This window comes from Phoenix dactylifera, chromosome 1 (genome assembly GCF_051530095.1).
Source record: "Phoenix dactylifera cultivar Ajwa chromosome 1, Ajwa_hap1_PhDact_Kaust_v1.1, whole genome shotgun sequence".
NCBI lineage: Eukaryota > Viridiplantae > Streptophyta > Magnoliopsida > Arecales > Arecaceae > Phoenix > Phoenix dactylifera.
Window position 1 is genome coordinate 5849558 of NC_143190.1, and position 11452 is coordinate 5861009.

The 11452-nt window shown below is 36.7% G+C and overlaps 1 protein-coding gene across 1 annotated transcript; it reads left to right on the forward strand.

The window, feature by feature from the left end:
- Positions 1-1023: 1023 nt before the first annotated feature.
- LOC103700906 (transcription initiation factor TFIID subunit 4b-like) lies at positions 1024-11047 on the forward strand. The gene is made up of 10 exons (XM_088718881.1): positions 1024-2021; positions 6645-6775; positions 6876-6963; positions 7053-7188; positions 7287-7342; positions 7414-7470; positions 7548-7691; positions 9597-9662; positions 9743-10001; positions 10220-11047. Exons 1-10 carry the CDS (start codon positions 1149-1151, stop codon positions 10387-10389), a joined length of 1980 nt encoding a protein of 659 aa, XP_088575007.1. The 5' UTR covers positions 1024-1148; the 3' UTR covers positions 10390-11047.
- Positions 11048-11452: the final 405 nt, after the last annotated feature.

Here is an 11452-nt window from a genome sequence, read left to right on the forward strand (position 1 = left end):
TTTGCACCATGATCAGCAGCAACAACGGATCAAAAACAATCCCTTTCAGTTTTTTGACAAAAATCAGGTCAACATTTCTGAGAAGAATTCGTCATATTGCATAATTCAGGATAGAGCTCAGCATTCAGAGAGCCAACAACATATGATGCAGCAGTTAAATAGTCAGGAAACCCCAACTGCTAGCCAAACAAACAACTCATTAAGTGGATTAAGGTTGCAGATAGCATACCATTATATACGTTGTTTCCAAAATTACAGCCTTACCTTGATAAAGATAGATTCATGCAGCTTCAGGCTGTATATGATAAACTGGCGGTGGGCTTTTCTAACTCACAGTTACATTTACACATATACTCTAGATCTTAGCTGGAACATTATATAAACAAAATCTGGGTTAAGGATAGATTTGGCAAGACAGAGATTTGCCAAAAGATTTGATGAAATTTGGACCAACGTTGGAGTTTAAATAATAGAAACAAAACATTGTTATAAGTTATAACTGAGAACCATTTATACGATATATAGTTTAAAGATATGATTCATGACTTGTCTGCATAATATGTGGAAAAAAAAATGAAAATTTGTTTTACCATGTCTTTCCGTTTAAATCTTAATAAAATCCTAGATCAATTTTTTGATGGATTAGAAAGTATTATTTGGGGCAGCAGAAAATAATTTTGTTGTTTGAATTACTCTTCTCTTTTGGAACATCCTCACCATATACTACATTGTTTTGTATCCTCAGAACAACAAAATTTCCACGGAAGACTTCGTAAGGGCCAGCGGGAATATTGTTGGGGACCAGTTGCTTAGACAGGCAGCTCATCAAGTAATGCAGGCAAGTAGATTAAAAGATTTTGTACAAGCTTACAGCATCAATCAACTTGATAATGTTGGAGGATGATTAGACCAAATGGTGACACAAGAAGTCAATATTGAACAGATGGGTCAAGGCTAATTAGGTATGGTTTATAGCAATATACTTGATGCACAAAATAACTAGCTTTTGTTGAAACTGGCAGCAGCAACAAGCTCAGGCAGTAAATCAGAACCAATGTAACCCACAGATTCAAGCTTCTTCTCAACAACTTCTATATTCTGGTACTAACCAGCATATCAGACCTCAAACGTTTCCATTACTCCCTCCCATGCCCTCATCACAGAATCAGAAAGAAGACAAATCATCTCCTCTCCAGCATCATGCTTCAGCTTCAACTGTTCAATTGCAGACTGATACAAGCTTCTCAACTCCTGAGAACACCGGTAGGAAGTCCAAAAAAATTGAAAATATGTCAGATTGCAAGGGGATGCATTCTGCCCCATCTCCTTCGACCAGCATGAATGTGGTCAGTCCAGAGAAGGAAATCTCAACATTTTCATCACAAGCAGTTAAAAAGTCACGGCAACAGTTACAAGTTCCGCAAACATCTTTCTCTATGTATGGAAACTCAATTAGTAATTTAGACGCTTGTACATATCCAAGGCCTTCTATTGGTGCTGCAGCAACTTCTTTGAGGCCTCAACCTCAGAATTCACAAATGAGGCAAGCTATGGCTTCTCAGGGCGTTGTTTCAACACAATCAAGGTCCACTCAGCCCATGAATGCAGTGAATATGACCAAATGTGAGATGCAAAATTTGTCAAATGAAACCAAAAGACTGCATGGTGACTCTCTGTCTTACCTGTCAAACCAATCAGCACATAAGAAAAATCCAAATGCATGGCAGCTGCCTACAGCTAATATACTAAATAAAAATCCGAAAAACAGTCCCTTCCCTTTTGTAAAGCAAGAAGTAGTTGATCAGTCTGCTGAACCTCAAAACAAGAGTCAAGTTGGAGCTTCAAAAGGTTCTTCTTTTGAATCAGAGTATGCTGACCAAGGGAGTCCAACATCTGGACATATGAAGGATGAAACACTTGAAAAAAGGTTATCTAGAGTGGGTTTATCTGCATCTACAAGTACAATGACACAGAATCTGATTTCAGGTTCAGTGGCAAGTCAATCAGTTTCCATAATGCAGGTTAGGTTATTTTGTCTGCTTATATCGTTTGGCTATTAGCTGGATGGAACTTCAATTGCTGCTATTGCAGGGGGCTTTGGACTTCTACATAACGTAATAAAAATATTTTTAGTTGAGAATTTATTAGTCTAAAAAGTGTTAGTCCTATTATTTGAAACATGATAAGAGTGCTAATGAGCATTTGAGAACCAATATTTCTTGCACAACTAGAAGTAAGGTTATTTAAGTTGTAATTCTTATGTTTGTTACTGAAGTTATGGAAGTCAAGACCACTTTAATTCATGTCTTCATATGCATGGCATATACCTCCTCCATTGTAGTTAAATGATATGCAGATGCATTCCTTTACGAGTTGAACATGTAACTTTTAGTGTTGCTGCTGCCTACTTTTAGAGCTACAGGGCAAAATGAAAACTAAATGAATATACTAGAAGAAAAAATCTCAGTTTTTGAAAGAGTTGCTCTAGATAGTTTAACCTTGATGCTTCATTTTTGCTAGAATATTCGAGTGTTGAATCTTTTTTGACACTTGGACACAACCAAGTTTTACTATTGTACCGTACCATGCAAGTACTGAACTAGTACGTGGTATGAGGGTGTACTGATACTTAGTACGCCGAACTGGATATTGTTTCCGGCGTACCGACACTATAATAGGATTGTACCGGTACGAGATCCGATACCAAGATGGCAAACCTTGGACACAACAAGATACAACATGACATACATATGCAGAATTCCAACTATTAGAATCTCTTATGCAAATGATGACCCTTTAACCCTTAACAATTATAGGTGTCAGAATTATTATCTAATGCTTTTGTTTTTATGAAGCATCATATATTTTCTTCTTTTCATTATTTTATAAAAAAAAAATAACTTTTTGAAGAAAATTTCATCAGCTAGTCAACTTAGTCTATTTGTTGACATTTATGTATACCATTATTTTTTGGCAGTTCAAGCATTATATATTTGGATTATAAACACTGTCCACAAGTGCATAGTGTCCCAAAAACATTGACCCTAGCATGAATATTGTGATCATGGTTGGAAGGGGGAAAAGGGACAGCTCATTTTGTGCTTTTCCACTAGTACACAAGCTGAAAAATTTAGAACCACAGATTTTGGAAAGAAATAATTATTTCGTTTTTTTCTTTTTCAGATTTTATTGTCTGAATCAGACTCCTTTCTTATGCACCATTCATTTTCTCCACTCAAGTGCTCTCCAAACATCCTGCATTCAAATTTTTGATCTGATGTGATCTTACATGTACATGCGTATATGGATGTGAAAAAATCAAGGTTTCGTCGTCTCCATACGAACTACGTATCAGTGGGAGACTAGTAGGTATGATATTACTATCGTAATGCATCAACCCATACTATACACACAAAAAAACTATTTTTAATTTTTTGTTTCGAGATTTTTAAGCTTTCTTTGTTTAGTTTCGAGTGGAAAAGAGGATTTTGTGATTTATTTTTGATGTTTAAATGTAATATACTTTAATTTTTTATGTTGCATTGCCTAAAGAATAGTGTGACTATATACATATTAAATTAACTAAGTATAATATTAAAATATAAGATACTTATATTAAAAATTGCAAATGAAATATGCATGCATATGTTGAATTCCAAGTTGTGTCGATGTCCCTCATACACATATGCGTCATGTTATGGGACTTGACTCCAGTTTCAGTATTATGCCCACATGAGATCCTGGTAGGCTATTTGTACATGTTGGCCATGTTGATATTTCTATGCCATTGGGTACAATGAAGGGTATTTGAAAAAGAATTGCGCAAGGTCTGATCCATAGTCTCACAGATACTGAGAAGGATGATGCCTAGTCAAACATGAAGACTTGGCTTTTTTCTGCCCATATTAAGCACTAATAGCTTAAATTCATCTAGGAATCTAAAGTTTGGCTTTTATTTTAGAAGCAATTAATATATCAAAAATTAATCAAATTATTGTTAGAAAAAAACAGCGGATAGCATGCTAGATTGCAAATATGATACTAATTTTTGAAATCTAACATCTCCTTTATTTTTTGTTATTTTTTATCTAAAAATATTTTTAATAAAAATAAATAACAAATCAAAAAAAAATAGCATTGCATAGATTTGACTAAGATCTATGATATAGCACAAAATCATGCCAAAGTAGAAAATTTTGGTGTGATTTAGGTTTTTTCACTTTTTTGCCTATTTATGGGATTAAAAAAAATGAAAAAGGGTATCTAGGAAAATACCTTGCTGAACTAAAGATATGCCCTCCCTGCTCACCCTTCCACTCTCTCCCTCTCTTTCTCATCTCCTCTTTTTCTCCTCTGTTACGATGCTCATCAGTAAAATAGAGGGAGAAAAGGGTGTGGCAACCTTTTCTTCCTCAATTATTAAGGAGGGGTTAATTAGGCTCGAACCAGGCACTTACTGTACTAAACCTGTAAGGACCAATGAGGGCGTGTGTTTAGTTCCAGATTGATTATTTGCTGGGTAGATCTTGGGTACTTATACAGGATCAAAGAATCCAAATAATATCTTTCGGCTAACCTTTTTGGGTGGAGTCTTTGGTTTGACAAATGGTATCAGAGTGGACCTAGCCCCATAACCTATATGGATTAGGGGACACTGCAACACGGATTCATTGGGGCCGACCACAGGCCGATCGTGGTGCTTTTGATTAGATTTGAACTCTTAGCCTAACGAGGACGTCAGAGCTTAAATAGGGGAAGTATGTGAGGACACTGCGGGCGTGTGTTTAGTTCCACATCAGTTATTCACTGGATAAATCTTGGGTCTTATAGAGGATCAAGGAACTTAAATAATATCTTCCGGCTAACCTTTTTGAGTGAGGTCCTAGGTTGGGACAAGACCACCCAAACTACTCAATTCCAAGTGGTTCGGCCTATTAAGGGCTAGTTCACACTAGTTTAGGGCCCATTCGGTATCAAGACCACAAACTATCCTAATTCATAGTTGATATGGTGCTATATTCACCAAATCAGGTGTTTCAGTCCAATATCATATCAATGGAAAAAGTAGCTGTTATCAAACCACTATTGAATTGAGTTTTTTATATTCCTTGCTCTTTCTGCCAAGGAAAGGTGGAGTACAACACTCGGCTGTCACTAGTATATAAATCTAGTGCTATGTGGAGGGAATGTGTGGCTTCCCCTTCATACCATAAACTTTATAACAAGATCTATGGTGGAGATGATAATGAGATCCAGAAGTCTGCAAAACAACATAGAAGTTTTCCATTGGCAAGTCCAGGAAAACAGAGATAAACCATATTTAAAGCAGGAAACAACTTTAACCAAGCATGCGTGATGCCAGCAATATGAGAAAGCCAGGAGCTCTAGTCATATGGTCTAGCACAAGCATTTGATAACAGTGTCTGCTAAGCTGAGCTGATCTTCATTTTGAGGAGAAATGACAATCAAAATACATAGAGGTCAAAAAGCTTCTATTCATTTTGCAACTAAAGAAAGAATTGCATTTTGCATGGTTAAATATTCTGAGGACTAGCTCCACAAATGGCTGATTCTTGCATTGACCACCTGAACTTACAGGAAGTCTTAATAGAAAATAAGCCATCATGGTTCCAATTATAAGATTTGCAATCAGTGATATGGACCTGCATTGAATGTTGGTGATCATTTCAAGGTGTTCCAAATTTAGTCAGTTCTTCCTTCAGGTTCTCTCTTAGCAGAGTTGAATCCAGCAATAGGAGTTCTAATCAACACCGAGAAGCTCTTCCTCATTTTTTGCATCAGACTGTAGTTCTTTTGCCACAATCAAAATTATCACAAATGCCTTCCCTATTTATTTTCTTGGCTAATGAAATTCTTTTTTAAATAGTAAATACATTTCTGCTATCATTTCAGCTCAACATGATGGGAGTATGTATGAAGCTTGGTCCAAATCATTGGGTACAAGGAGTCCATCAAACAAAGACAAATATCCCTTGGTGACGAAAGGGACTATTAGTAAATTGCCAAATATTGGCAAAACAACTTTAGGAACAGAAAGCTCAAACAAGAGCAGTCTGTATGATCCACCAGGCTGCTAACCCTGTGATTTTCCATTGTATAGCAACTTAGATGATTTTGCTCTAGCTTGTGACATTGCTTTTGGATCCCAAGATAATGCAAACTGGCTTCTTTCATAAACAAAGCAATTTCTTGGATAAAGCTTTACCTGTGGAGGACGAATGGTGATAGTATGTTATTTTGGACTTTGTGTCAGTACCTCACTATGGAACCACATGCATTCTGAGTTCATGACCATAAGCTATGTTATTCGTTAAGCAATTCAATGTATATTCTTTAAGCTGTTAGTTTTAGTTGCCTTTTCCTTATTTGCATATACTGCTTTTGTCATGCCAAAATAGTTTCCAATTTGATCTACTCAATGTCTGCAGAAGACCTTAAACCTTTGTGTAAATATTTTTCATTTCAGGATGCTCACTATTACTTTATGTAGCATTTTACATGCTTTAACCAATCATCATTACGAAACTTCTGCTACGTGAGCAATGAAGTACCTATAGTTTGCACCCTTGATTATTAGATATATGGTTTAATTAACATGAGCCTTCTGTTACATGTAAAACCAGATGCACTCTCAGATTTCATCTGCAACCCCATCAGTTCTTGCAGGAACTGCTACGAAAACCCCTCCAAAGAAGATTACTGTTGGACAGAAAAAACCACTTGAAGTGCTAGAAACTTCCCCTCCCCAGTCGAGGTGATTCTCATTTTTTGGTACTTAACAGATCTAAGTCATTTAAATCTTACTATCTTTCTTCTATCTCCTTATGCGAATCTTTTTGAGTGATGTCACACAGCAAAAAGCGGAAGACTTCTGGAGCTTTTCTTGCCCAAAGCATTGAACAGCTCAATGATGTTACAGCTGTCAGTGGAGTTGATTTGAAGGTACGATGATTTCTTTGGTTTTCATTGTTCAATGTAAAATGATCTAATTCATGAATTCATGACTGAAATGATATTTAATTGGATGACAGGAAGAAGAAGAGCAACTTTTGTCTACTCCCGAGGAGGAGAGTCAGGCTTCAGAGACAGCTCGTAGAATGGTACAAGAAGAAGAAGAAAGGTTAATTCTGCAGAAGGGCCCTCTTCAGAAAAAACTAGCAAAAATCAGTATTTACTCTTAACCTCTGAGCCAGTTACCATCATTGTCCACTGAATAAATTGATCTAGATGTGAAAAGAATGATTGATTTCTGGCGTCTGTGGCAGTGTCCAAATGTGGTATTCAGAGCGTTAGCAGTGATGTGGAGCACTGCCTGTCAATGGTGAGACTTTGTAGCAATATTTTTTTTTGTTGTAATTTGATTACATGATCGTACTCATTTTCATTCTTTAGTGCCTGGAGGAACGTTTGCGGGGATTAGTAGTCAATCTGATAAGACTATCGAAACAAGTAAAGTTTTACTGCTTTGCTCGTTGGTCTGAGTTGCTTTCATATTCCCGTACTGACCTTTTCATATATGTTTGTAGAGGATTGATATTGAAAAGACAAGGCACCAACTTGTTGTTACCTCAGATGTTTGTCGCCAAATTTCAATGATGAATCGTAAAGCCAAGGAGGAGTGGGAGAAAAAGCAGGCTGAAGAAGCTGACAAGCTTCGAAAACATAATGAAGTGAGTACTCTTACACTCTGTTTAGTTACAACGGAGAGGAGAAAAGAAGAGAAAAAGGTAAAAGAGAAGAAAGGAAGAGGCATGGAAATAAAACACATCTCTTCTTTTGTTTGGATGCACAAGAAAGAAAAAAAGTATTAGGACTGTCCTTTTTTGGGAAAAATAGGAATAAAAAAAACTTAGTTTGAGCTTCTGGTTTCATTTCTCTCCAAATCTCTCAATTTTTGGATAGAGAAATTTGTGGGTTTGGAGAGATGTGAACTCTCTCTCCATTTCTCTTCTTTCTCTCCACTTTTTCCATTATTTTCTTAACCAAATGAGAGAAACTCAATATCTCTCCTCATTTTCTCCTCTTTTCTCTATTTCTCTTAATCCAAACTAGGTGAGTGTTTTTTCTTGGATGAATTTGCACGTTGATAATGATATCTATATAACAAATAGTGGGTTCCACTTCAATTATCATGCTACTTTGCCACCTTCTGGGAGTGTTCTAATTTTTTTTTACTAGTCAATTGTCATATCATCCTAGGACCCAGCTGTTATATGTTTTATATAGTAGGGACAGGATACACATTTTATGTTAAAAGAGCTATAACTGCTCATTTCCTCAAATATTTTGACAAGAGGATTTGAGATACATAGATTGATTAGGCTCGTGCACCTCACTGGTGATAACTGGACCATGGCTGGTCTGCATGGGTCATTATCTATGTATATGCATATTTAGTAAAAAAGTGATCTATCAAAAATTCAAATGGGTTTAGAAGGATAGAATTTTGGAAAGAGAGAAAATTATTTAGGGCTCGTTTGGTTCGCAGGAAAAGAGAGGGGGGGGGGAGGAAGTAGGGTCAACAGAAAAGTAATGAAATACCTTTTGTTTGGTTGGAGTTTTCAAAGGAGAGAGACGGAAAAGTCGTATTCCCATGGGAATATGATTCCCACGTTTCATGAAAAAGTCTTTTCCATGAGAAATATGGAAAAGTTATTTTTCCATTAGCCGGAAATCACTCTATTTTTATTTTTTTTCAAAAAAGCCCTTCAGCATTAAAGAGGCATTAAAAACCTAATTTTTATTAAGGGTATAATTGGAATTACATATAACTTTTTTAGAAAATTGAATGCTCAACCAAACATAAGTACTCTGAAAATCTGTCACTTTTCCATTATCAACCAAACATGCCAAAAATACTTTTTTAGGCATCCTCTTTCCAGGAATCTGCTTCCCAGGAATCATATACCTAGGAGGAAAAATGCTTTCTGCAAACCAAACGAGCCCTTAGAGATAAGTATCAAAGAGTTAGTTTAAGCAACTGGACGTTACTTTTCTAATATTTACAGTAGTGTACCATTCAGATGTATTTCTTTGAATAATATTTAACCTAAAAAAACCATTGAAAATTTGGTAGAAAAAATTGTCACTTGGAAGATCCATACATTCATGTACACGTGTGTGTATGCATGCACTTGCATGTGCACATGCATGCACCTAAGTTCGTTGATGTTCATCTTCACCATATATCTTATTTGCAATAATTTTTTTAGATTTCCCAAAAGCTATTTAAGGCATTGATTTATGGGTTTATAGGTTTTTTTTTTGCTCGAGTTCCCCCATCCATAAGATAAGCAAGATTATATGGCAGAATGAAAGCACATGTTTGTTCTTGTAATAAATGTGAACATCCTTAGTAACCGAAATTAATTCACAAGTAGCACTTGGAAAGAAGAGATTTTTGGCTGCTTTCAGATGGAGCATGCAAGTTAAATATCTTTTCCTTGTCGAGATGTTTTCTCTTTGAACTAAATCATCATAACGTTTTCTTTTATGATTTTGTGAAGGATCACCGACTGCTGCTTATGCATTTATAGAACCTTAATTGACATAATTTTCAACATTGTTGAATGCAGGGGGAGGGGAACACGGGGGCTGATGGAGACAAGCACAAAGACGAAGGTCGTTCCAAGACTCACAAGGTAATGGTTGAGATTCATGGACCTTGTTTGGTGCTTCTCTCTCGCCTTCTCTCCCCCCAGTAGAACTCTGTTGCATGCAGATCAGTAAGGAGGATGATAAAATCAGGGCCACAGCTGCCAATGTTGCTGCTCGAGCTGCAGTTGGAGGGGATGATATGCTCTCAAAGTGGCAACTTATGGCTGAGCAGGCCCGGCAGAAGCGTGAAGGGAGACTGGAGGGGGCTTCTTGTTGCCATCAAGATAAGATTACAGGCAACAAGTCCTTGCTGAACTCTGGAAGAAGTTCAAGTGAACGACAAGAAGTTGGAAGAAGAGGCGCCCCTGCTGCTTTTTTATCTGGCAAGTGTGATGTATTCATTCTTCTTAGCTCAGAGGTTTCCTTTAGCTTCATAATTAACCAGCCGGTGGTTCTCATATTTGTTTAGGATTGCACAGTGAGCTGCAAGGCAGGTCACCGTTGTATCAATTCATTTCAAGAACTGCAAGATGGAGGATCCCCTCCTCATGCTGAGATAATGTGGTATTCTAATTTAAGTGTTCTCTTTAAATGTTTTCAGGGGGCATGAGAAAATCTGGGAGGGGCTCAGCAACAATGCCGCCAAAAATTGCACGCCACATCTCTGCCAAGGACGTGATTGTGGTCCTGGAGAGGGAGCCACAAATATCGAGGTCAGCTTTGATTTATCGATTGAACGAAAGGATGCCTCGTGATTCTGCAGCAGCATAGCAAGCACAAGTATTATCTCCTACAGTAAGGCTCCCAAATTTGAGACCAGTGTAATTATCTTAATGGTTGTATCTACAATATTAGAGTCATTGGATGGATCCGAAATCGCCACTGAATAGATACAAAGGTGAAAAAGATGATTACTGAGCTTGTGGAGAGTCAGCCAGATAGACCATCAATGCTAACTTCTTTTTTCTTTTCTTTTCTTTAGTATATTTGTATAGTTGTCCACGGTCATTGGATTCCCATGAACCAGTGCAATGTCCACATATTCATGGTGTATGGAAAGTAGAATGGAAGGATTAGAAGGGTGCTGAATTCAAAAATTTTATCTTGTATATCCTGATACTGGGTGCTTCCGGTTTAGGCGCGCATGATAAGAGTAAGACCCTGGCGTGGATGCCATTCCTTGGGCCAACATGATCAGTCCAGGGATGAAGCAGCCTACATGGCCAGGTTGTAGGTCTTTGCGGGTGTTGTGATTACCTGAAGGGAGAAAAAAAGGTGGATAATGCTCTGTTGTAAATTGTAGGGTTACACATGCAGGATGTAGTCCTATTTTATGCTTTTAATTGGGTTAAAGTGATTCTTGCAAAAGAATAATCACCTATGTATTGTTTCTTTAAAAAATAATAAATTAATTCTTTTTACGAAACAATACATATGTAAGAATTTATGGACAATTTTGTTCTTGGTTCTAACTTTGAGATGAATGATATATATTTACTGAATATCTGATACTCTATACAACATATACTTTAAATATTCGATATATAATGTTTAGGCTGTCTTCTTGGTCCTAGAATTAGACCTACAAATCTTTAAATAATTTTCATGCTGGAAAAAACTTTTTCTTTGCAAAATCGATAATTAAATATCTGATTTGAGACATTTGCACTGCATGCTATCACTATGCTAGAGATAGAAAGCATTTTAGCTATTTTTACTTATATTGAAAATAACCTTAGGCTTTGTTTGTTGTGATCTTACCGAGTAGGTTTTTGGGGTTATACTTTTTTGTTATATTCTAACATTTGTCTAGAAATAGCAAACATGCTACCAA

Excerpts from the sequence above, each read along its gene's own strand:
- LOC103700906 (XM_088718881.1), top strand. The coding sequence starts at position 1,149 with ATGCCCTCATCACAGAATCAGAAAGAAGACAAATCATCTCCTCTCCAG. Across the intron at positions 6,776-6,875 it reads ACTTCCCCTCCCCAGTCGAG|CAAAAAGCGGAAGACTTCTG; the intron begins GTGATTCTCATT and ends GATGTCACACAG. Across the intron at positions 7,189-7,286 it reads GAAAAAACTAGCAAAAATCA|TGTCCAAATGTGGTATTCAG; the intron begins GTATTTACTCTT and ends CGTCTGTGGCAG.